Source organism: Chlorocebus sabaeus, chromosome 11 (assembly GCF_047675955.1).
Source record: "Chlorocebus sabaeus isolate Y175 chromosome 11, mChlSab1.0.hap1, whole genome shotgun sequence".
NCBI classification, from domain to species: Eukaryota; Metazoa; Chordata; class Mammalia; order Primates; family Cercopithecidae; genus Chlorocebus; species Chlorocebus sabaeus.
In genome coordinates, this window is record NC_132914.1 from 66,900,184 (window position 1) to 66,924,303 (window position 24,120).

Genomic DNA, 24,120 nt, shown 5'->3' on the forward strand with positions numbered 1-24,120 from the left:
AAATGTACACAGGGAGAAGGTTAAACAGCAAAGAAAGACTTAAATCACAATGAAAGAAAATAATATAAGAGGCTTTCACAATTTATTTTTATTTTTATTTTTTTAGACAGTGTCTCGCCCTGTTGCCCAGGCTGGAGTGCAGTGGCATAATCGCGGCTCACTGCAAACTCTGCCTCCCAGGTTCAAGCAGTTCTCCTGCCTCAGTCTTCTGAGCAGCTGGGACTACAGGTGAGCACCATCACATCCAGCTAATTTTTTTTGGACTTTTTTCAGTAGAGATGGGGTTTCACCATGTTGGCCAGGCTGGTCTTGAACCCCTGAGCTCGGGTGTTCTGCCCTCCTCGACCTCCCAAAGTGTTGAGATTACAGGCATGAGCCACTTGTGCCTGGCCGAGCTTTCAGTTATTGAACGTAACTGCTAAGTAAACGAGTCAGAGAGCTAGTAAGTCCTAAAGCTGGAAATTGAGGCTTACTTAGTTTTACCCTAAAGGATTTTCCCTTATCCAGTAAGTGAGTTTTCCTGCCGGGAAAATGTTCGGTAACTATTGTCGCGTATCTTTGAATATTTGATCAATATTAAATATTCTTATCATGTTCCTGAATTGAATAGCCTTCTTGATGAGAGGTTTATATGTCAAATACAACTTATCTATCATTTTCCTTGTTGAAAATTTTCACTTGGTTTTTATTATCTGGACGTGTGTGCATGCCTGTGTGTGTGTGAGAGGGAGAGAGTTGGGGGAGAGGGAGATTTTACATTGAGTCTAGATGGAAAAAAATTTTAAATGTGTAAAATAAAGGTACCATGTGATTAGTTTTTAGAGTCTCAATATTCTAGATTCTGAAACTATTCAGTAGAAAATCTACCTACTTTTAGGATTTAAGTCAACGTATTAATACTTAGAGCAGTTTTTTTCTACCTTGGCTGCACATTAAACTCACCTGAGGAGCTCTTAGAAAAACCCAGCTGATGCCTGGGTCCCTTCCGCAGAGATTCCGATTTAACCAGGCTGAGCCCAGGCATCAGTGTCGGGTAAAGCTCCCAGGGGATTTTAATATGTGGTTCTTATTTTCAGTGCCTTTCCTTAGGCAGGTCTGTGTCCTGAATCAGTAAGCCTCACAGTGATATCTATGTTGTTCTTGTCACCAGTTTCATGGGGCTATCTGCCCTTTCTTGCCTGGAGATTTACTTAGATTAATTAAGGGTTGAGTCCTGAAACCTTTTTTTATTCTATCCAGATTTTCATTTTTATGCAATCAGTCCTGCATATATTATCATAGTCTACATTAAATTGACAAAATGGTATGTATGTTTCTGAATTGACAATCTCAAAATATATCTTTTATTCCACTTGGGGCTGCATTTTCAGCAAGTAACTGAATTCATAAGGTTAAGATGGCTTTTCTATACTTTGAAAAGATTTATAAATATCCTAATCATTGAGATAGAACAGCTGTTTAGAAATGGAGGCACAACCCATTGGTGTTTAGGTTTGCCTATCTTTCTTTTTGAGATGGAGTTTCACTCTTTTTGCCCAGGCTGGAGTGCAATGGTGGAATTTCAGCTCGAAACCTCTGCCTCCCAGGGTCAAGCGATTTTCCTGCCTCAGTCTCCCAAAGTGCTGGGATTATAGGCATGTGCCACCATACCCAGCAGGTTTGCCTATCCTTTAATGGAGCTAAGATTGTGCCTTTTAATATTTTGTCTTTTAAGATTTATTTTATTTTATTTTAGACAGGGTTTTGCTCTGTTACCCAGGCTGGAGTGCAATGGTGTGAACGTGGCTCACTGCACCCTCGGCCTCCTAGGCTCAAGTGACCCTTTCACCTCAGCCTCCTCGGTAGCTGGGACTGCAGGCATGCGCCACCATGCCTGCTAATTTTTTGTTTTTTGTGTTTTTTTTGGAGAGATGGGGTTTCGCCATGTTGCCCAGGCTGGTCTTAAACTCCTGAGCAATCCTCCTACCTCAGTCTCTTAAAGTGCTGGGGTTACAGGCATGAGCCACCGCGCTGGACTTTAAAACAGTTTATAAAGGAAAAGGATGTAAATATTTTAGAAAGCATGTCAGAAGGAAGGAACCGTTATTTGCTCTTTACAGGCGGTCAAGCACCTTACATGGACACAAAACAAAGAATAAAAAGCTTGGCGCAACTCGGGAAAGGAAGAAAAGTACTTTTTGAGAATGATTGAGTATTTGGGCCACTGCGGTGATTTTATCTTTATAAAGCTAAACTCTACTTTTTCCTCTAATGGAAAATGAAAGTCATTAGTCTCTTCTGCATTCTTGCTCCTACATAGGTAGAAATAATTAAGAATCATGGTAATCTGATTAAAAATGCTTTTGCCATTTGTAAGGGACATGCCTTTACTCTTTGGAGTATAATTGGAAATGTCAACATATTATTTTTTTTGGTTAAGATTCAAACCAATGAAAGGAAAGGCTTCTGCAGGGAACATTTCACTGCAACCTGAAGGCCTCAATGGGTCACGACAATGTATGGCTCTTTGGAAGGCCAAACATTTGAAAATTCTACTTTATGAATATCATCTTCATACCATCATTACCTTTCAATGAATTTAATGAAGCCATTGTCATTGATTTTTTTCTATCACATACTTCCCATTTGGAAGTTTACAGAGGTGATGGAAGAATCGGGTCTCTGATATTTACACACATACATTTGAGGAGGTGGTGATGAAGGGAGGGGAAACAAGGAAAATTCTACACAGATAGTTAGGCAAGCCATTCTCACCTCCTGAACCTGTTAAATTCCCTGGCAAACCAGATGTTGTCATTATTTCTGGTGTTTCTGGTTCTGATTCTGAGGAATTCTGAGTCTCGGTTCTGGTTTTGAAAATGGGGTACATTTAGACTGGGCATGGTGGCTCACACCTGTAATTCCAGCTACTTGGGAGGCTGAGGTAGCAGAATTGCTTCAACCCGGGAGGCAGAGGTTGTAGTGAGCCTAGATTGCATCACTGCACTCCAGCCTGGGCAACAGAGCAAGACTCTGTCTTAGGAAAAAAAAAAAAAAAAAAAAAAGAAAATGGGGTACATTTAATGTTGTGGGACAGCTAGCAGAATTTCAGGGAACTGCAATAACTATTTATAGAGTTGAGCAGAACCAAGATTCTACCGCAATATTAATGGTTAAGTCTGATTTATAAGGCTTCTTGTTGACGCTTTTACTCTGCCTAGTTGCTTATTGTGGTACACAGTATCAATGCAGGTACACTTATTACTTTAGTTACACTATTGTAATCCTAATGGGAATACACAGAGACGTAAAAGAGAATGAATAACCATAAAAGAATGTTCTTCTAATCTCTTTGCACAAATGAGCTGCTTCAGACAGTACTGAGTATATCCCTGTCACTTGAATCCCTGGCAGAAAAGTAATAATATTGCTGAGCTATTACATGTTAGATCTACCTTTGACTCACTCGTGAATGATTTGCTAAAGACTCAGTAAAGGATCAGTGTGGAGAGTCTGGAACATAACAGATTACAAAGTGGGGCCCTGAGACCATTGGCTACCTTGAGCCATCCTGCATAGAAGAAGAATTGTAGGAGGGTGAAGATTGGAATGTAAAGATCCAAGTCATGCCCTGCGTAGCCTTTGGTGGGATCCAAAAACTGGCGTCCAATCAGGCACGCAAAGAAGAAGGTATAGACAGCGAGAGTAACAACCTGGAACAGAGAGAGACCGGAGTGAGGGGACGGTGCTGGCCTCCCACAACAAAGCTACAGTGCCAAGGTGGACAAGTAGAAATAAAGAATTCCATGCAAAGTATTTCTTACCTGGGTGTAAACCAGCGGAATCCCAACCCAGTCATAACCGAATAAGAGGCTGCACCAAGAGCGGTATCGATTCATTTCCTAAGCCAGAAACAGATCAAGCATGATTTACTAAGATGACAGGTGTGGTACTAAGCACTTACTGGGATTCAGAATGTGAGCATGTCTTTTACAGGACTGACTATAAGACTAGTAAACTGGTTCCCAAGGATACTCCAAAAGGAAAGTTCTAAAAATGACAATCAATCAATGAACATCATTGGAACAATGAGTTCATTGATGAGTACATTTGGACATTTAAAAAAATATTAAAATAAGTCATGGCCAGGTATGGTGGCTCATACCTACAATCCAAGCACTTTGGGAGGCCGAGGCAGGAGGATTGCTTGAGCCCAGGAGTCTGAGATAAGCCTGGGCAACACAGAAACACGTTGTTTCTAGAAAAAGTAGATAAATTAGCTAGGCTTGGTGTCACGTGCCTGTTGTCCCAGTTACTCCAGAGGCTGAGGTGAGAGAATCACTTGCGTATAAGAGGTCAAGGCTGCAGTGAGCCATGATTGTGCCACTGTGCTGCATATAGCCTGGACAACAGACTGAGACTATTTCCAAAAAAAAAAGAATAGAAATATCCCCCCCGACACATTCTATTGAACCCATAATTTCCAACGTGTATATTGGCCCAAAGTCATGGTGAGAAGGAAATTGCTAATATTTTAAATAAGTAATTTTTATCGATTTTGGTAGGTAATCTGGAAGCAATTTTTTTTTGTTTCTCTCATTTTAAAACATGCTTACTGTAGATCTTAGAAAAGAGATATAATTACTCCCACAAATGGAGATTATAACACTCATATTGATAGAAAATCTATCTCTGAAGCAGGAAGGACAGGATTCTTTGATTTTCTCATCTATTGTACACAAGTTATTATGTAAGACTAGGCAAAAGAGTTCACATTAATTTGGGTGCTATTTTTAAACAATTCACTCCCGTTAGCCTAATCCAGGGAGGGGACTGTCATGGCACAAATATATCCAGCCCTTACATAAAAATTTTTTCTGGGGGGGTTATTTTGTTTAGTAAAAATACTATTTTACTTACTAGAGTATCTGAAAGGTTGGCTTAAGTCGCGATATTCCAATTTTGGGGAAATATTTGGCTGGGGAGGTTTATTTCTCCTTCAGATTTTTTTCTAGAATCCTGGAGCCAGGGATGGCAAATATACTACAGGGGCACCATAGGTTTCCGAGCTGTTGGCGACCCTTGGCTAATCAATCAAGGAATACTTTCTTACAGAGCCTATTACAAAGCATGATTCTGTTTAAAATGCAGCTTCCAAGGAACCATTTCCAAGCAACTCGAGTTTAACTGTGTACCATGTCTGTCCTGCATGTTGAGGGGTCTGACACTGCTCCAATCTTTCCAGTTCCTCCGGAACCAGGACTGAACAAAGCTGACTCTTCCTGGTCTAATGTGCTATAGCCAGGTCCCTCTTGGTCTCTAATTAGCACCTTTTCCTTGTGATTTATGATATACTTACAGTCATCAATGATTGCAGATCAACACTGTCTCTGATTCTACCTTCATTCCGGGCTTTAGTTGCAAGGTTTCCAAACCAGATGAATGGAACCCAATATTTCAGATGAGGAGACTTGAGGTGGTTGAATAATTTCCTTTCATCTGCTGTCATAAAACCTTTACAAAAAATAAAAATGGGTAGGTATACAGACTGTTTGACACTAACATGTTACCACATTGCAGCATCTATATGTAAGCATATAATGAGGGGATATTGAAGAAATATGAAATAAAGTTTCCTGTCTCAAGTAGTTTATACTTATATTAGAGTTAAGGAATGTGTGTGTGTGAACACACACACATACATATACATGCACACCCACAAGTTATATAAAATCCCTGATAGAGGAGGCCATCAGCAGGTAATCAACTTTTGCCCTAATATAACACATTTTTCTATCTTTAACCATCTGTAATCAGTTAACAAATTTGGTTGTCCTATTTAAGGTAATCCTTTTGCCAGGTGCAGTGGCTCATGCCTATAATCCCAGCACTTTGGGAGGCCCAGGCAGGAGGATTACTTAGGCCAGGAGTTTGTGACCAGCCTGGGCAACATAGCAAGACTTTATCTCTAATAAATAAATAAATAAATAATCCTCCCTCCTTATGATGCAGGCCAAATTTTATTTAAGAGATAGTGTTACAGTAAAAAAAAAAAAAAAGTCAAAGGAGGAATGAGGTATGCCCATTTTGAGAGTCATCAATTTATAGAGCTTTGGTGTTATCTAGATCTTTGACGTGACCTAGGCCATTGTTTTTAAGAATAAAATCCAAAGGCCATAGACCTGAATCACTTGTGATATCTATTAAATATGGAGAGGCCTGGACCCTGACCCTGACTACTAAATCAGGCTCAGTAGGGCAGGAGTTCTCAACCCAGGTCTGCACCTTAGAACCTCATAGGGGTACTTTTAGAAAATATCAATGGCAGCCGGGCGCGGTGGCTCACGCCTGTATTCCCAGCACTTTGGGAGGCTGAGGCGGGTGGATCACCTGAGGTCAGGAGTTCGAGACCAGCCTGACCAACATGGCGAAACCCACTCTCTACTAAAAATACAAAAATAAGCCAGGCATAGTGGCAGGGACCTGTAATCCTAGCTGCTTGGGAGGCTGAGGCAGGAGAATTGCTTGAACCCTGGAGGTGGAGGTTGCAGTGAGCCAAGATTGTGCCATTGCACTGCAGCCTGGGCGACAGAGTTTTTATGAGACGGAGTCTCAAAAAAAAAAAAAAAAAAAAAAACACCAATGGCTAGGTCTTATATCGTTAGAGATTCTGATTCAATTAATCTAGGATGAGGCCAGGCATCAGCATTCTTTTAAATCTTCCTGGGTGATTTAATAGAATTGGGTCTAGGCAGTTGCATGTTTTCCAAGCTGTGCAGAAAATTCTGACATACAGTAGTGTTTGAAAATCACTGTCCCACTAACTGAAGGTTCTGTTTATTCAGGATTTGAAATAAACAAAGTAACAACTACAAAGCCAATATTTACCAATAGGAGACTAGTTTTAGATAACATTGGGGTTGTTTATACTAGCTTAGAAGGGTTCTCTGCATGCCTGGAGAATGGTACTCTCCCTGGAAGTATAAAACAAAAATGAGCTTGGTAATTCTCTTCTTGTTTCTCAGTGCATCTCAGAGTTGTTGCACGATCTAAAAAATCTGTTTTTGCTTTTTAAAGAATTGCAGAGCATGATTAAATCCTTTTTTTTTTTTTTTTTTCAATTTTTTATGGGACAGAGTCTCACTCTGTGATCCAGACTGGAGTGCAGTGGTGTGATCTTTGGCTCACTGAAGCCTCAGCCTCCTGAGCTCAAGAAGTTCTTCCACCTCTGCCTCCTTAGTAGCTGGGTCTACAGGCACACACCACTATGCCTGGCTAAGTTTGTATTTTTGTAGAGACTGGGTTTCACCAGGTTGCCCAGGCGGGTCTTGAACTTCCTGGGCTCAAGTGATCTGCCTGCCTTGGCCTCCCAAAGTGCTGGGATTACAGCCATGTGCCACTATGCCTGGCCAGTTAAATCTCATTGGATGAAGTTAATAAACTTGATCTGTCTTGGCTTTATGCTTAAAGACTTGCTGTGTAGCCTGTTCTCACATATCCCATATCAATTGTCTAACAGTGATATTCTTGAGACCTACAGTGCAATTTTCAAAAATGATCCCGTTTATATACTGGCTTCATTCTATCATTTGACCAAAGAATAACTTTATCTCTGGTTATTTTTTATTCAGAAGTATGGATCAAATTGTGCTAGCAAGCAAGTCCTTTCTTAGCTTCTATGCAGAAGGCAAATATGCAGAGTGAGGGTTTATTTGGTGCAAACACTAAAGCAAGAGATTGAAAGAGGACAAGTAGAGCAAGAAGAGCTGGTGATTTTGTTTTTAGCACAACTTTTTTGGGTATTTTGCTAGGTGCTGTGAAAGATGAATGACAATCTCTGAGACATTAATGTATCCTCTAAGAATATATAAGCAGAATAATTTTCGTTATTCCTTGAAGGGTCACATATCGTATTTATCCAAAGTGTGAAAGGAAAATATCTTGGGTCCCCAGAATCACTAAGCTAAAGGGAAAAGTCAAGTTAGGAACTGCTTACGACCTGCCTCCCATTCTATTAAAGTCATTGCTCCGCTCACTGAGATAAATGCATATCTGATTGCCTCCTTTTGAGAGGCTAATCAGAAACCCAGAAGAATGCAACCATTTGTCTTTTATCTACCTATGACCTGGAAGCCCCCTCCCCACTTTGAGTTGTCCCCTGCTTTTCCAGACTGAACCAATGTTTATCTCACATATGTTGATCGATGTCTCATGTCTTCCTACGATGTATGAAACCAAACTGTTCTGACTACTTTGGGCACATGTCGTCAGGACCACCTGAGGCTGTGTCATGGGTACACATCCTCATCCTTGGCAAAATAAACTTTCTAAACTCACCAAGACCTGTCTCAGATTTTGGGGTTCACAAAAGTAACACCTTTGGAAATCAAAGTTGGTCAACTGAAAGAAAATCTCTAGATTGTTGGTCAAGACCATTCCAAAAGTATTTGTTATGAAATGGAATGTCACCCTTATCAGGACTTCAAGCCATTTTAAGCAAAGACCAATTTTTTTTTTCAGAATATGATCATTATTGCCATTGCTGAGGCTATGCTAATGACAGTTACTGATCTGCTACAGTTCAGCAACACTCTCAGTGGGCTTGTCCTCCCACCACTTGGTTCCCTGCACGTGTCTGTCTCCATGCCATGCTCTCCTCAGGCCCCATCACACCCCTGGCATAGCGATTTTATCCTGCTGTTGCATCTGCCTACAGTTTCTCTTGCTATCGCTTTTCCTTCTGGCTGGCTCAGCTCTGCTCAGCAATTTTCTTATTGTTTATCCCCAAAACCCTCCTTCGTCTTTCTAATCAGAGTAAAATCTGTCTCTCAATATAGATACATGTTTGCATTTACTCTCTGTTGAGTTGTGGTTTGATGGAGCAGGATCTGCTACTTTAAGACAAAATTTTATTGCCCTCAAGCCAAAGAATTAATTACATCCATTGATAGACAAAATTCCAGTCATCATAAATTCTGCCTGCTGTACAGTTGGTCTATTTTTCCTTGATTGAAGTTGAGGCAGATGTCTTTTGCCTTTCAAGCAGAGTATTCAGACGAGGCTCTATTAGCAGAGGAACTAAAAGCTCTGCATCTCAAAACTTGAAGGCAGAATGGGTTTGATGCCAGTTCTTTCTGAAAGAGAAAGTTGTGCATTCAGCATCTGAGCCTTTCTCCAAGGGATGACACTTTTTCAGGAAGAGTGCAACGTGCCTGGCTTGTTTTTATCTCTGTGTTTTCCAAATGAATGGAATGAAGCCACCAACTTCAGTTACAGCTGTCCTTTCCATTCAATGGAAGAGGTTTAGAAATCCCTGTCAACTGGGAAAATCAAGGGGGGAGCAAAATGAGATTGAGAGAGGAATGAAATCACATTGCAACGACATCATGCAGGGCAGGATGCCAAGCAGGTTTTTTGTTTGTTTGTTTGTTTACCATGAACCACAGTAAGATATATGTTGTTCACAAAACAGTTATTGGCCCTGCCGCATGCGCACGATGTGCTTTCTGCTATTCTATTCTATTCTATTCTATTCTATTCTATTCTATTCTATTCTATTCTTCTCCATTCCATTCCACTAAAAATGCTGGTTACAAGCCATTAACCTGATTTAAGAATCCCATAATGAGTTACAAACCATAGCTGGAAAAGTCTGAAATAGGATACAGTGGAGTAAAATCAGTTTCTGGGAGTAGCAGTAAGGACCAGAGACAGACACTCCTCTATTATATTGATATGAGCAAATCTCTAGTTACCCATATCCTTGTCCCTAAATTAGTATCCCATTTGGTAATTCACTGCCTTCTCCATAATCACACACAAGAAATAACATACAAAGAAATCAGTGCTTTTAAATCCTCATCTGCATAGTGGCCCAGAATTTTATTTGCCCTGGGTAGAATAGATCTGAGGCAATTTGCAGATGAAATTGGAGGAATTAATTGATGTGTTCTAGTGCAGCTGTTCTTAAACTCTGCTATACATTACAATGGTCTGGGGAGTTTTGAAAAATCCTGATGCCCAGGTTGCTCTACACACCTAATGAATCCTAATATCTGAGAATGGGAGTCAGGCATCCGAATTTGTAAAAGATCACCAGATTCCAACATGCAGCAAACTTTAGGTTGAACAACTGCCCTCATGCTGATCATTTCGGCATTCTCAGTCTGGGTCAAACATCTGCAGTGCTTCTAGGGAGCCTGTTTAAAATGTCAATTTCTAGGTCCTAAGCCCTAGATCTGATTCCCTAGGTTGCCTAGGAACCTGCGGTTTAAAGAAGTGCCCTTGCTAATTCGGTGAATGTGGTCTGCAACCATACTTTGAGAAACACTGAGTGGATAACCTTTATTTAACTCCTAAAACAGAAATGTGGGGGAACCTTTAAACACTGACCCACTGAGACTATCCATGCTATTAATCCAAGAAGGGCTAGTTCTGCATGCACTTTCTCTCATGTGCAGAGCAAGTACACATAGGTGATTCAAGTTTCACTCACACGATGACATTCTGTCTGTTCCGACCTCATCATGTGAGACTACAGAGGGGTGACTTAGCCTCTAAAAGTTCAGCCAACAGAGGAAAAACTGGCACAGCTGTGAATACCACTATTCCCTTGGCTCTCACTCTTATAACACAAGGCAGTGGAGAGTCAGAGACCAAGGAGCCCCAGAGCTATGTAATGCATCAGGGAAAAAACAAAAAACAGCCACCCGGGGCAGAAATGTTATACCAGATTCAATTAATTTTGTGAATGTTACATAATATGTTATACAAAAGTCATTTTAGTTTACTTAGTGAGAGAAGAGAAGATCACAGATTAAATGATCTATCTGTGCCAGAAACGCAAATGTGGTTCTAACAGTATTAATTCCATGTTAGAGAAAAGCTTGCTTGTTCGAATAATATTATTGTTTTCCTTGAGTTTGTAGATTAGTCCCAAAAAACAGCCTCAAGAAAACAGAACCTTCAACAGAGATAAAATAAAATATGCTGTCTGGGCTCGGTGGCTCATGCCTATAATCCCAGCACTTTGAGAGGCCGAGGTGGGGGGATCACTTGAGGCCAGAAGTTCAAGACCAGCCTGGCCAACATGGTGAAACCCTGTCTCTACTAAAAATACAAAAATTAGCTGGGTGTAGTGGCATGTGCCTGTAATCCCAGCTACTTGGGCAGCTGAGGCAGGAGAAGCACTTGAACTGGGGAGGCAGAGGTTGCAGTGAGCCAGGACTGCAACAGTACACTCCAGCCTGGGCAACACAGCAAGATTCTGTGGAGAGAAAGAAAGAGAGAGACAGAGAGAGAGAGAGAGAGAGAAAGAAGAAAGAAAGAAAGAAAGAAAGAAAGAAAGAAAGAAAGAAAGAAAGAAAGAAAGAAAGAGAAAAAGAAAGAAAGAAAGAAAGAAGGGAGGGAGGGAGGGAGGGAGGGAGGAAGAGAGAGAAAGAGAGAGAAAGGAAAGAAAGAAAAAGAAAATACATTGACCAACAGCTCTGGGAATGGGCTGACTAGCCTGTAAGAATAGGCTGATGGCACCTGCAGAATGTCACAAAACTTTCACCAAGAAAGCAATGATTAACTGCCCAGCTGACTGAAACTGTTTACATTTCACAAGACAGTTTTGATCTTCATTTCTCTTAATTTCCCTTAAAAACTCTTTACCTAGAGGCACAATTCTGAAAGGTGGCTTTTCAACCCTGGTTCACTGCCTTCCCCTGGTTACTGACTTCTCGAATAAAGCTAACATTCCTTTTACCAAAGTTCTTGAGTTGTTTGGCTTTTAAGCAGCAAGTGACCCAGACCTGAGTTCCAGTTATAGGGCTAGCCTTATAGCCAGAGCATCTGAAGTTAGAACTTTTATCTCAACATCCATTGACAACTGGTGGCTTGCTTGGTTATATTAATGTCTGTTAACCATAAGTGTCACTAACAATTCCAGTGGAGTCTCATCAGACTCCCTGTAGTCAGAGAAGACAGTCAAGAAACTTTACATGAAGATTCCAGGGCAGGCCAGGTGTGGTGGCTCACGCCAGAAATCCCAGCCCTTTGGGAGGCCTTGGTGGGAGGATTGCTTGAGGCCAGGAGTTCAAGACCAGCATAGGCAATATAGTGAGACTCCATATCAAAAAAAAAAAAAAAATTAAAATAAATAAATGAATAAATTGGTCAGGCACAGTGGTGCACATCTGTAGTCCTAGTTGCTCAAAAGGCTGAGGCAGGAGGATGGCTTGAGCCCAGAAGTTTGAGGTTACTGTAAGCTATGACCGTGCTACTGCACTCCAGCTTGGGCAATTGAATGAGAACCTGTCTCCAAAAAAAAAAAAAAAAAAAAAGACTCCAAGGCTTTAAGAAAATTAAAGGGTGTTTTTTCCTCAGAGGCTACTGTCTTATAACTACTCTTATGAACTACTAAATACAGACAGAAACTATTTATTTTAGAGAGAGAGAATTACAATGCAGAGATGTAAAGTTTAACTGTAAATACATTTGTGCTTGTTTACGACAATGATTAATTTAAGATAAGATTTGTAGTAAACTTTACTAATCCATGAGGATGGGGACCATATTTGTTCTGCTTATAAGGGTATTCCCAGTGCCCAGCACAGTGCCTGGCATATATTGTACACACAATAAACCTTTGTTGCATGAGCAAAGGCGTAATAGATCTAGCATCAGCTTGGTAATGTTTCTTTAAGAGGAACGTATATAATTTCCTATTACGTATCATTGTGCTTCTGGTAAGTAATTTTGAAGATGACTACTTTCCTCTCCTGATGCTTGTAAATACTAGATAAGATGTTTTGATTCAGTATGAGACCATACTATATACACACAACTAAGGTCATCACTTGACTCAGCCAAGATCTGGAATTGTGCATCTGACTTGACTTGGAATGAGTGACATCTCCCAGGGCAGGTGATTGGAATGATTGGAATTTTCCAGAGCAGATTTGTAGCCAATAGGCAAAAGTAACAGAGGCTGTTGCAGTATTTCTGATAAATAATTGATCACAGACCAGTTCAGGGACTTTTCAGCATAATAGACATTATTCTGAATTCTACTGTTGTATTTTTATTTTCATATAAGCAGAAACAAAAACTTTTTTATTTTTAATTTGAGAAATTTAACCTGTAGCATCAAATTATATATATTTCCCCAGCAGCATGCATTTTGGTCTTTTTATTTTTCAGAATAATGTAACTTGACTGTCCAACTTAAAAGCAAGGAAAGTTCAAGGATGAGCAGGTATGTGACCTAGCTCGTCCAGCTCTAGCCAAGGAATTGCCAGATGCTTCAGAAGGAGGTGCTGGTCCTCACTCTTGGCCCTCTCGATTATTTCCTTCTGTCCAGCACTGAATCTATGTAGGCAAAAACCTTCGCAGAAGAAAGAGAAGCTGGAGGAAAACCAATTGCCTCAAAGCCCATTGCTTCCCAGAGTGCAAGCCAGGGACCACCAGCCTCAGAGTCTCCAGGAGTTTGTTCAACACACGGATTCCTGGAGCCCATTCCAGACCTACTGAGTCAGAATCTCTGGGAGTGGTATCGTGGGATCCAAATTTTTAGCAATATTGATTTTAACAATATCTAATGCACCCTGAAGTGTGAGAACATGTACTTTCTCTTACAGGTGATTTTATGTAGAGAATTCAACTGACAAGAAGGTCCTTCATGCCCTTAACCTTGTCTCCACCCCTTTGGGGCCCTCAGTGCTTTTCTTACCAGTCCTTCTGCCCTCAGGCAGGAGCAGGTGCCCTGGCTTTGGACTCAGGGGATCTGCCAAACATTTTCCGCCATCCCTGAACTTCCTGTTCTTCCCAGAAACCTTGGCACAGGCAAAGGACAGTCAGAGAGTGGCGGAGGCATATGCCCACTTGGAAGAACTTGGAAGTGGACTCCATGTGCAGACTCTGAGTCAGCCCTCTCTGCTGGGGAAAGCAGCAGGAAGTTCAGTGAGTCAGCACTGCCGGTGACAGGGGGTGCTGGCCTGGGGCAGCCAGTAAGACAGGCCTCTGAAGCGTCTCTCCTGGCTTAGAGGATAGTGGCTTGGAACCTTTGCCCTGCCGCCTAACACACAATGCATGCGTATAGTATGGTCTCATACGGAATCAAAACATCTTATCCAGTATTTACAAGCATCAGGAGAGGACAGTAGTTATCTTCAAAATTACCAGAAGCACAATATATTCTTGTGGGGACTAGCTGTACCCACTACCCCTTTTCTGCCTTTTGAGAACATACGTAGGAATGAATGAGAGCACCTGGGACCTTCTCACTGAGATAATCGGTGATCGTGTCACAGGACCCTTGGAAAGGCTTTCACCTCATCAGAGCTCCTCTGTCAGTTCTCTTCTGCCTTCATCCACTTCAGACAGACCAACCAAAAAGTTTAAGTCAGAACAATGCTTGTTACATCCAAGCAGGTGGAATTCAAATCCCTTATACAGTAGCCTCCCTCCCACCAGCCTGCTTCCTCAAAGCTCTTCTTTGTAATTCAGGAACCTCAAGCTGAAACCTCCAATCCATCCTTTCTTAACTGCTGCTGCCTTATTATCGTTGAGTTGGTGGTTGCCAAAGCCTTTTGCCCCAGGATTGAGAAAAAGGGTTTAAAAAATAAGCATCCCAGAAAAGATGCAATACTTCTCAAACTTTGGGGTATTAAAAAAACCAACACAGGAGCATGTTTCACTGCAGATTCCTAGGCCGTACATCCAAAGGTTCTATTAGGTTCTATAATAATTCAGAGGGCCTGACGTGGGTAGGACCCAGGAATATACATTTTAAATACATAAACTCAAGTTATTCAAGATGTAGAGGGCCTGTGGGTCTGTGGATCACTCCTAGAGACTAGTTTAAATGTACATCCAGAAGTGAAGGACTCATTTTGAGGTTTCCTTGGAATGGCAGAAACATTGGTAGCTGAAGAGATAGAAGTATTTCAGTATCCCACATGCCTTGGAAAGGGAAAAGTCAGAGTGCAAGTACGTGGCAGACATCTGTACAAGTTTGAGAGGGAGTGGGCCTTGGTGTTCTGAAAAATACACTCAAAGGAAATGGAATCACGTCATTTTCCTATTTGCCTCCCTATATCTACTTGCCCCTCAGACGTGAGCACAGCTCAGTCCTCTGAGCTCATGTCTGACCAGAGGCCCCAGAGACCTCTCCATTGCCAGCCAACCTGGCTTCTTCCCGATGTGCTTTTAATATGAAGGTGACACTAAGATGAGATTTGCTTTGAGGATTGGACCCGGCATCTGATTCCCGTCAGAATGCACTCTCTTCATTTCAAGGATGCGTCAGAACTGGAGAAATATCACCTCTGTTCATCCAAGTAAACTTTAGCTCAGCAACTTGGAATAGGTCATACATTTCTTATTTGTTTTTAGGTCTTTCTTAGAGGTGGTAATTCTTAATCTATTTGTTCCTGGAGACCTTAAGGTAAGATAAAATTGAGTTGTCTAGTAGTATTTTTAACTGGGTCATTCTGAAACAGTATTCTACTTTCATATTTGGAGGGAGGATGGCAATTAATTTTTTTTAAAGTTCCTACTGATTTTATATTATCATATACCTGTACATGTGCCAGGCCTTCAGACCCTCTCCCTGAATCCCTCTTAACCATCTCCTGGCACCCATTATTTCTCACATCTCACTCTGCATCTCTAACAATGTCACCTACACCCCTTCTTCCTTATTTCCACCTTGACATTCACAACCTCTTCTAAAGTGGCTAGAGTGCTATGTTGTGCAGTTGTTCAGTACATAATTTCATTACAATGGCAAGAAATCATGCAGCACTTACTGTGTGCCAGCAATGCTCTAAATATTTTGCAAATATGAACTTTTTAAATCCTCATAACAAGCCTATGGGGTATATGAGGTAGGTGCTATTATAAGTTACTTTAAGTCCATTTTATGGATTAGGAAACTGAGGAACAGAATGGTTAACTACCTCAGACAAAGTCATGCAGCTAGTAAGCTGTGAGATAAGGTTTCAAACCCTTACTCCGTGTTCTTAATCATTGTGAAAGTTGATAATAGAATTGGGTCATTCTTGTCATACCCAATAAAACAGAGTCAAGAAGCCATCAGGAAAAAGCAGTTGAGGCCGGGCATCACACCTGTAATCCCAGCACTTTAGGAGGCCGAGGTGGGTGGATCACCAGGTCAAGAGATTGAGACCATTCTGCCAACATGGTGAAATCCATCTCTACTAAAATACAAAAACTTAGCCCGGTGTGGTGGTGTGCACCTGTAGTCCCAGCTGCTTGGGAGGCTGAGGCAGGGGAATTGCTTGAACCCAGGAGGCAGAGATTGCAGTGAGCCAAGATTGCGCCACTTCACTCCAGCCTGGCCACGGAGCAAGACTCTGTCTCAAAAAAAAAAAAAAAAAAAAAAAAGCAGCCGAGACACAAAGTAATTTTCTGCAGGCCTGGTTGCTGAAACTGCCTGCTATTACCTGAAACTAATTCTATAGTTGCTGAAATGATCTGCTGCAACTTGAAGACAAATTTTACCCACCTCCATCACTCACCAGTCAAAACTTGCCAGCTCCCCAGAAACTTACTAGTGCCAATGAACTTTCTCAAAGAGCAATATGTAACATTTCTGTCTTTTTATAAAACCTCCAAACTTTTCTTTGTATTTTGGACATACTGAACACCATCTGGTCTGTGTGTATGCCTCAAACTGGAGTTCTTTCTTCTCAAATAAAATGTGAAATGTAGACATTCATCTCTACAGTTTTATTTTGACTTCAGTAGTCACTATCTATATTAGCCATTTAAGAAGCCAAAACAACAACAACAACAAAAAAAGCCAACAAAAACTCCAAAACAAACAAAAACTATTATCCGAAAATATCTGTTTTCCAGGACATTTCAGAAAAGGAGACTAAATACTGCAAACTAATGTGAGACTGGACTTAATGTAAAGGCAGAATCACCTCACGGTTCTTATCCATATGTGCCAAGAATTATCCATTTAATCCTCGCCCTATCGAAGGCTGACTTCACAGCTTCTTTGCTAAATATTTACACACCAAAGAGAATCATCCTTACATCTCCTGTGAGGCACAAGAGACAAGAGGTCCACACTAAAACAGCTTTTGACTATCACCTCTCAGTGTCTGCCTAGATGAAACTGCCATTGCCGGTTCCTACCAGAATCTATTAGAAAGTATTACCTTAGGAGTTCGGAGCCTACATTTTAATTCTGGCCTTTCCACTGATCAGCTGTGTAATTCAGCGCAGGTTGTAACCTTTCTGAATCTATTTTCTACCTTTTTCATGTTTTCTTGAGGTCCAAACAAAATAGCTATAAAGGAGACAAAACCGTATAGTGCTAGAAAACTGTAAGTTAATAAGACAGATTATTTTTATTTTTTTATTTTTTTGGGACTGATGGGGACCTTGTCGCCCAGGGTGGAATGCAATGGCATGATCTCGACTCATTGCAACCTCCACTTCCCAGGTTCAAGCGATTCTCCTGCCTCAGCCTACTGAGTAGCTGGAATTACAGGCGTGAGCCAGCATGCCCAGCTAATTATTGTATTTTTAGTAGAGACGGGGTTTCACCATGTTGGCCAGGCTCATCTGGAACTCCTGACCTCAGGTGATCCACCCGCCTGGGCCTCCCAAAGAGCTCCCCCAGCCAGATTGTTTAAATAAATACGATAATTATTATGTTTACCTTAAGGCAACGTTACTATCTGCCACTTTCTCTCCCCTACCTCTGAAGTAAACTTGAGGGCAGGAATCATGTCTTATTCATCTTTGTCTCTTAGTTTGCTTCTGGCACATAGTAGGTAATCAATAAATGTTTCTTTTTCTTTTTTCTTTTCTTTCCTTTTCTTTCTTTCTTTCTCTCTCTCTCTTTTTTTTTTTTTTTTTTTTTTGAGACAGGGTCTGACTCTGTGGCCCAGGCTGGAGTGCAGTGCTGCAATCTCAGGTCACTGCAACCTCTGCCTCCGCCTCCTGAGTTCAAGTGATTCTCGTGCCTCAGCCTCCCCAGTAGCTGGGATTACAGGCACATGCCACCACAGCCAGCTATTTTTTTCTATTTTTAGCAGAGATGGGGTTTCGCCATGTTGGCCAGGTTGGTCTCAAACTCCTGACCTCAGGTGATCCACCCACCTCGACCTTCCAAAGTGCTGGGATTACAGGCGTGAGCCACTGTGCCCGACCACTAAATGTTTCTTGAGTGAATAAACAAACATAAGGAATTTTCGAAGGAATTCTGGAGGTCCTGTCTCAGCTGAGAAAAGCCTATGGAAGGAAAAGCCATTCGTAGTACCTGCTTCAACCACGTGGTCCATTGTGGGAAACCTTTTGTACACAGCAGTGCTCACCGAGCGAAAGATGAGCAGGGAGGTGAGATTGACGTAACGCATCAGCGTCCTTCTAAGCAGGCGCCCGTGCTCGTCACTTCCATGAACACTGCTGGAGATGAGGAACATTAGCCTGTCTGGCCAGGGCAAATTCACAAACTGGTTCCACCATCGGTTTACTACCAGAGTAACATAAAACCCTGTAGAATAACAGGAAATTATAAAGCAGTTTCTTACAGCAGACACGTTGGTGACACTGATGCTTTTAGCTGAATTTTAGCCTTTTTAGAGGTTGGAGGACAAAAATATGTTATTATCCATATCTTCTGATTTTGCCTTCCAGAAAAAAATGTCATTTGTGCCTGGCAATGCCTAAGCACCCTGTAAGTGGGTATTAGATCTCAAATATTGACTGCAAAAATGGAGAGTTAGTGAAGAGAAAGCTTAAATGTCCAATAGCAGATTATTTCCTCAAACTTGTTTGGTGTTAATTTAGCGAAAGCAGCCGTGAAGGCAAACCTTATGGATGATTCTGGTTCTACTGCAAGCGGTGGCTTTTCAGGCATGCCTCTCAGCTTGGAAACACTCCCATGCAGAGTCATCGGTGTCATCCTAACGGAGACAGCTGTGTGGCTGCAATCTGCGTGTGACCTATACTTACCAAGCACAAAGGTTACTGGAATTTGTTCAGCATATCTGTCACAGTAAATTGATAATTTTTCAAAGTAACGTTTTTGGGCTCCTGTAAGTAACAATCTGGAGCAAAAATAAAATGCACAGCCCTTTATGATATTATACTTCTGCACCTGCTTTGCAAGTGACATTAAGTGCAAACAATTAAGCACAAATAATCTGTTTTATTTTTGAAGGAGCAATAATTTTTTCCTTTTTTCTTAAGCTGATGTGTCTCGAAAGCTTTTTAATTGCTTAATGTTTCAAGTGCTAACATTTTGTAAACATGATTGGCCATTAAATAGTGGGATTAATTAATCATTTTATTCTAAAAATTTTATATTTTAAAAGTTTTATATGATTGATTCATTGGATTTAGAGCAAGGTGTGTTACAAAATAGTTCAGTTTTCAATTATTCATCAGGAATACCTTAAGAAGAGTGTATTATTGATTAAATATGAATTAGCATTATTAAGTAATTGTTAAATAATAACACTGAATTTGACACCTTGATCTTTCCCCTGAATATGCTACTTAGCACATTCTTGATTATCATGTGTTATACTTCAAGGGATTTTATTATACCTGTTCATTTTAAAGCCCATAATTGTTTGGAGTCTGAAACAAATTTAACAATGAAAAATGAAAACTTTCATTATTAAATTGAGTCACTCTCTCAAAATTTATATTATAGATCTAACCCATCCTGCCCAAACCTCATTTTCTGGTATCGTTAAATATAAGTGCACTTAATGAGACCATTATTGATATTTACATTATAGGGAAGAGATTCAGAGTCTGAAGAAATGTTTTAAGGCGAACTAATAATAATGATCAAAATACAGGAAGGAAAGCCAAACAGATGAATTCGAATAAATCAACGAATGTAGCTGCTCCAAAGGAAGAAGGAACTCAAGGAAAGATCCATTATAACAAATATCAAAGGCTCATTTGGATCAGTAGAACTTTGATAAAGGAAGCAAAGGGATAATAAGATAATAGTAAGCAACTAATTAGATTGCAGATAGAAAGCTGTTGGAAGCTGGTCCTGACAAAGAAGGTGTGTGGGGTACAAGGTGAGTTTGGAGTTCCTGCCCCAGCTTTGGAAGAGGTGTTAGAATTACTGAAGTCAGGGAAAGCTGACAGGAGAGGTACCAGATTGTTGCAGAGGTCTATCAGGGTTATGCTGATGATAAATTACAGCCAGAATGGTTTCTGATGTTCAAATAGGCATGTTCAAAGAGGATTTAAATGTGGAAAGCATAGACCTTTTTTAAGGTCAGACAAAGCCAGATTTTAATCCCAAGTCTGACACTTATGAATTTGGACTTTGAGCATATTTTTAAATCTCTCTGAGTCTCAGTTTTCTCATCTGTAAGTGGGGATAAAAATATCCATATATGGGGTATTGTAAAGATTAAATAATATATATATACACATATACATAACCATTTAACAAATTGCCTCATACTTAGTTAATAATGAAATGGTTGATATTAGTAGTTGGCCAAAGAAAAAATATTTGGCTAATAGATGTAGAAATTTTAATAGCTAGAAAGTATTTCAGAAATTTTGTCAAATTCCTCCAAAAATAGAAAGAAATGTAATCAAATTAATGAATCTGGTTCCTCCTTATAACTTTTGTTAGGAATAATTATTTCCTTATAATAGAGCTAATAAAGACTCAGAGAATGAAACTACATCTATTTTTTTCTACAGATATGTTTGACTTTCTTGACAAACTCATCCTACAGTCCTTGGTATACCTTTGATTAAGACAGAAGGATCTATTTTAATAAGGTATTACAATTAAACTTAAAAAATTTAAGGATGACTTGAATTGATCATTTTTGTTATAAATGTAAGCACTCTGCTTTAGAAGAAATACATGCATAAAATTTTATGGGGTATAAGTATGATATTGGAACAAAAGTTGAGGCCCCAAGGAACATTTCTAGCTACACTGCAACTGTGCTAAGAGCTATTCTGTTCTATTCTTAGCAGCAGTAGCAGCAATAAATTCACATTAGTAAAAAATGAACTAATGAGATAATTATCACGAAACACCATTGTATCTTCTACCATTTCATATTCTGAAGGCTTAGGTGATACACACCTAAATTGCCAAAATAATATCATATAATATGACATGTCTGAAAAATTATTAGAGGTTGTTAATAAGACTTTCCCTCTAAAAATATTTTGTCAAAATATATACCAATGCATACACTTGCTTGGAAGGGTTGTTTTGACATATGGAAAAATAGCCCTATCTATTTTACTTTTAATAATTATCAGCCAACTAAATTAATATCCCTCTTTTCCAAAGGAGATTCTGTTGCTACAAGGAAGAATGTGAGAGCAATGAAACACAAATTTGTTTATCTGTATGCAGAAGAAAAATAACAAACTATGTACATAGAAAAAATGGAAATACAGCCTCAAAAACCTTTAGCTTTCCTGTTTTAAGTTTTAGCTTCTTCCAGAGAAGAAATTTATGCATTTGATGTTAATTAAAAAAGCTTTAAAATCTCATAAGTTTTCCCTTTTATCATACTGATGAAATTTTATTAAGTCTATAATTTTTCATCATAAAAGTATTTCTTGGACTTGATATTGCTCAAATTTCCTGTCAATCTGACAGGCATATATTGTAATGTTATAAAGAATAAGCACCTCCTTTTGTGAACATAACATGCCCTCAACTCAGAAAATAGAAAGAAAATAAATTAGTCTACAGGCCTTTGCTTTAGTTGAGGTACTGTTAAGTGTGGCAGGCATCATCCTGGATAAGATATTTTCATTCCACGCAAAAAGAAGGAAAGCTTTTGCCTGACATACACCAATCATGAACATGTTGATTATGTAGGTAGTTGCTACAAGCTGTCAAATCATCAACTATGAATGACAAGTGGACAGAAGCACAAATAATTATTGTCTGTGGACTTTGCCCATTCAAAAATCTTCACATAGTAAGGATCTAAGGGTAATCCTTCCATTTTATGCCTATTGCAACAGTCTTGAGGCACAACTGGGGCTGGAATGAAGGCCACTTGAATCTTACAGTGAGGGTCTATTTTACATCCTAACAATGGTTAGTGGTGGATTAAAATGTGTCCTGAGGGGAAGAAGACAAAAGAGAGGCTCATGCAAAAAAGGAGTTACATAACGCAGTCAGTGGCGATCAAAAGGTTCAGATTTTTGAGACTGTATTCTTATACAATATCTGATGGCCATTTAAAGAGACATGCAAAGAAAAGTACCTGTACACCAAACTTATTGCTGTATAAAGAACAGCAAAAACAATAAATTCCCTGTACAGTAGTTTGTAGATGCTGCCTCTCCACTTGAAGAGTAACCTATGAAATCCAAAAAAAGTTGCATTTGCTACTTTACTGGAGTAAGTGACAGTCATCTTGGATAGTTTTTTCTAGAAGAGCAAGAAGACAAAACACAAGTAAAAAGCAATGTTTAAAATAGGGCATAAATCTGTATGTCTGCGTATCAAGGAAATTCAAGCCAACAACTAGTCAGCCATATCTCTTTTTTGTCTTTCTTAGCTTCTATAATTTGGAACTTTCAGATAACCATTATCTCAGTTTAGCAGAAAGCAGGAGGAAAGGAGTCTCTGGGAAGAGTAATATTAGACATCCTAAACTTGCCTTAACTGTTAAATATTATTTTTAGATTATATAGCCATTGGTCAATATATATTTGAATGAACAAATGAGACAGACAAGGCCCTCATGGGAATTTAATTGACGGGGCACTTTTGGTGGGTTTGGTTGCACGTAGATGTCTCTCTAGTGGAGGTCCAAGTACATCGTTAGCACTCATTGCATTTCAAAAGGTAGCCAAAAAGTTGGGTCATAATGATAAATAACAATGGTGCACTTTCCTCATGAAAGGTTGTACATAAACACTTAGGGATGGTTCACATTCTCTTTTGAACTGAACAAAATGAGGTTATTATTTATCACTCTTTCTACTTGAGTCCATTTCATGAATGTGGTTAGGATGAGCACTGGGCCCCAAAGCCTTGTTTTCAGTGAGTTCTTTGGAATTCCACCACTTTTCACCAACACATTAAATATTCAGGTTTTGAAACAGACAGCGCAAAGTTAATCCTGCTCAATTTCTGGCTAAGATAGAATATATGCAAATAAAATTATTTAAAATCTTTTCTCAAAAGGATCTACTTAGACTGAAATCATGAAGCTTTTAGGTAGAATTGTACTAGACACAAAAAATAAATTCTGTAGCAGATTTCTTTTGTAAAGTAACCTACACCACACATTTTATCATAAACAAGAAAATTTTCTATCTTTACTCATTGTTGGAAAAACAATTCAACTCTGATTTGCCTATTTTCCCTAAGGAAATGAAACTCCGGAGCTACATTTACAGCATTTTTTAAAATCACAAACTTAGCTTTCAACATTACGGATTTTAATAAAGAAGGCAGGGCCTTTTGGCATAAGTAAGTGGCATTACAAAAGGATGGGACTCATGCCACAAAACCGGTTTTATTTTTCCATCTTTACCTTGTCTATTTGTCTAGCGCGAATACGGCCAAAATTGGGAGAGGAGCATAATAAATTAAGCCCATTTCATAATGTGTTCTCATGGATTCCCAGTAATTTTAAATAACAGTCCTTAAATAACTTTCCTTTCTTTCATTTAGTAGTTCACTCTTTTCAAGCTCTGCCAGGAAAATGAAAATCACAGCAAGTAGAGGTTAGAATTAAAATGCATAGGTTTACTCTGGGCACTGACCTATTTATTTGGTTTGGAGTCTCCGACAGGAAAGAGAATCTTCAAATTTGGGGCTCCCCCTGAAGAGGCGCCTTCAGGTCGGTGCTGCACGCCCGGTGTCACCCTTTGCTCGTGCACAGTCAGATTTTCTTTCTGTTCTCTGGCCACTGAGAGGACCCAGAGTGTGACAAGTACAGGGGTTAAATGTTTTTCCACTTGTGGAGGCCTGTTTATGCCAATTTACCCACTGATGACAGTTATAGCTGGGAACAAACAGAAGCGACAGCTGCTGATGCTGCTTTTTTCTAAGCTATAATTATAACTCCACCTGCCGCCCCAAGTACCCCTTTGAATGAGAAGTCGGCAGTGACATGAAGGATGTTGGGCCATTTG

General features: G+C 39.8%; 1 protein-coding gene across 4 annotated transcripts in view; it reads right to left on the minus strand.

Annotated features, from left to right (window-relative positions):
* BEST3 (bestrophin 3) overlaps nucleotides 1-23,848 on the minus strand; it is a 53,460-nt gene extending 29,612 nt beyond the window's left edge. For 2 of the 4 annotated variants that reach the window (XM_037996822.2, XM_008003994.3), the window contains exons 1-6: nucleotides 22,236-22,387; nucleotides 18,961-19,055; nucleotides 18,266-18,499; nucleotides 5,339-5,493; nucleotides 3,804-3,881; nucleotides 3,540-3,692 (exon numbers count right to left, since the gene is read on the minus strand). In XM_037996822.2, coding sequence (XP_037852750.1) covers nucleotides 3,540-3,692; nucleotides 3,804-3,881; nucleotides 5,339-5,493; nucleotides 18,266-18,499; nucleotides 18,961-19,055; nucleotides 22,236-22,387 — 867 coding nt within the window. Of the gene's footprint in view, nucleotides 1-3,539; nucleotides 3,693-3,803; nucleotides 3,882-5,338; nucleotides 5,494-7,612; nucleotides 9,114-18,265; nucleotides 18,500-18,960; nucleotides 19,056-22,235; nucleotides 22,388-23,748 lie in introns of those variants that run through there. The other 2 variants (XM_073021344.1, XM_008003992.3) reach the window with 2 other exon arrangements.
* Nucleotides 23,849-24,120: the final 272 nt, after the last annotated feature.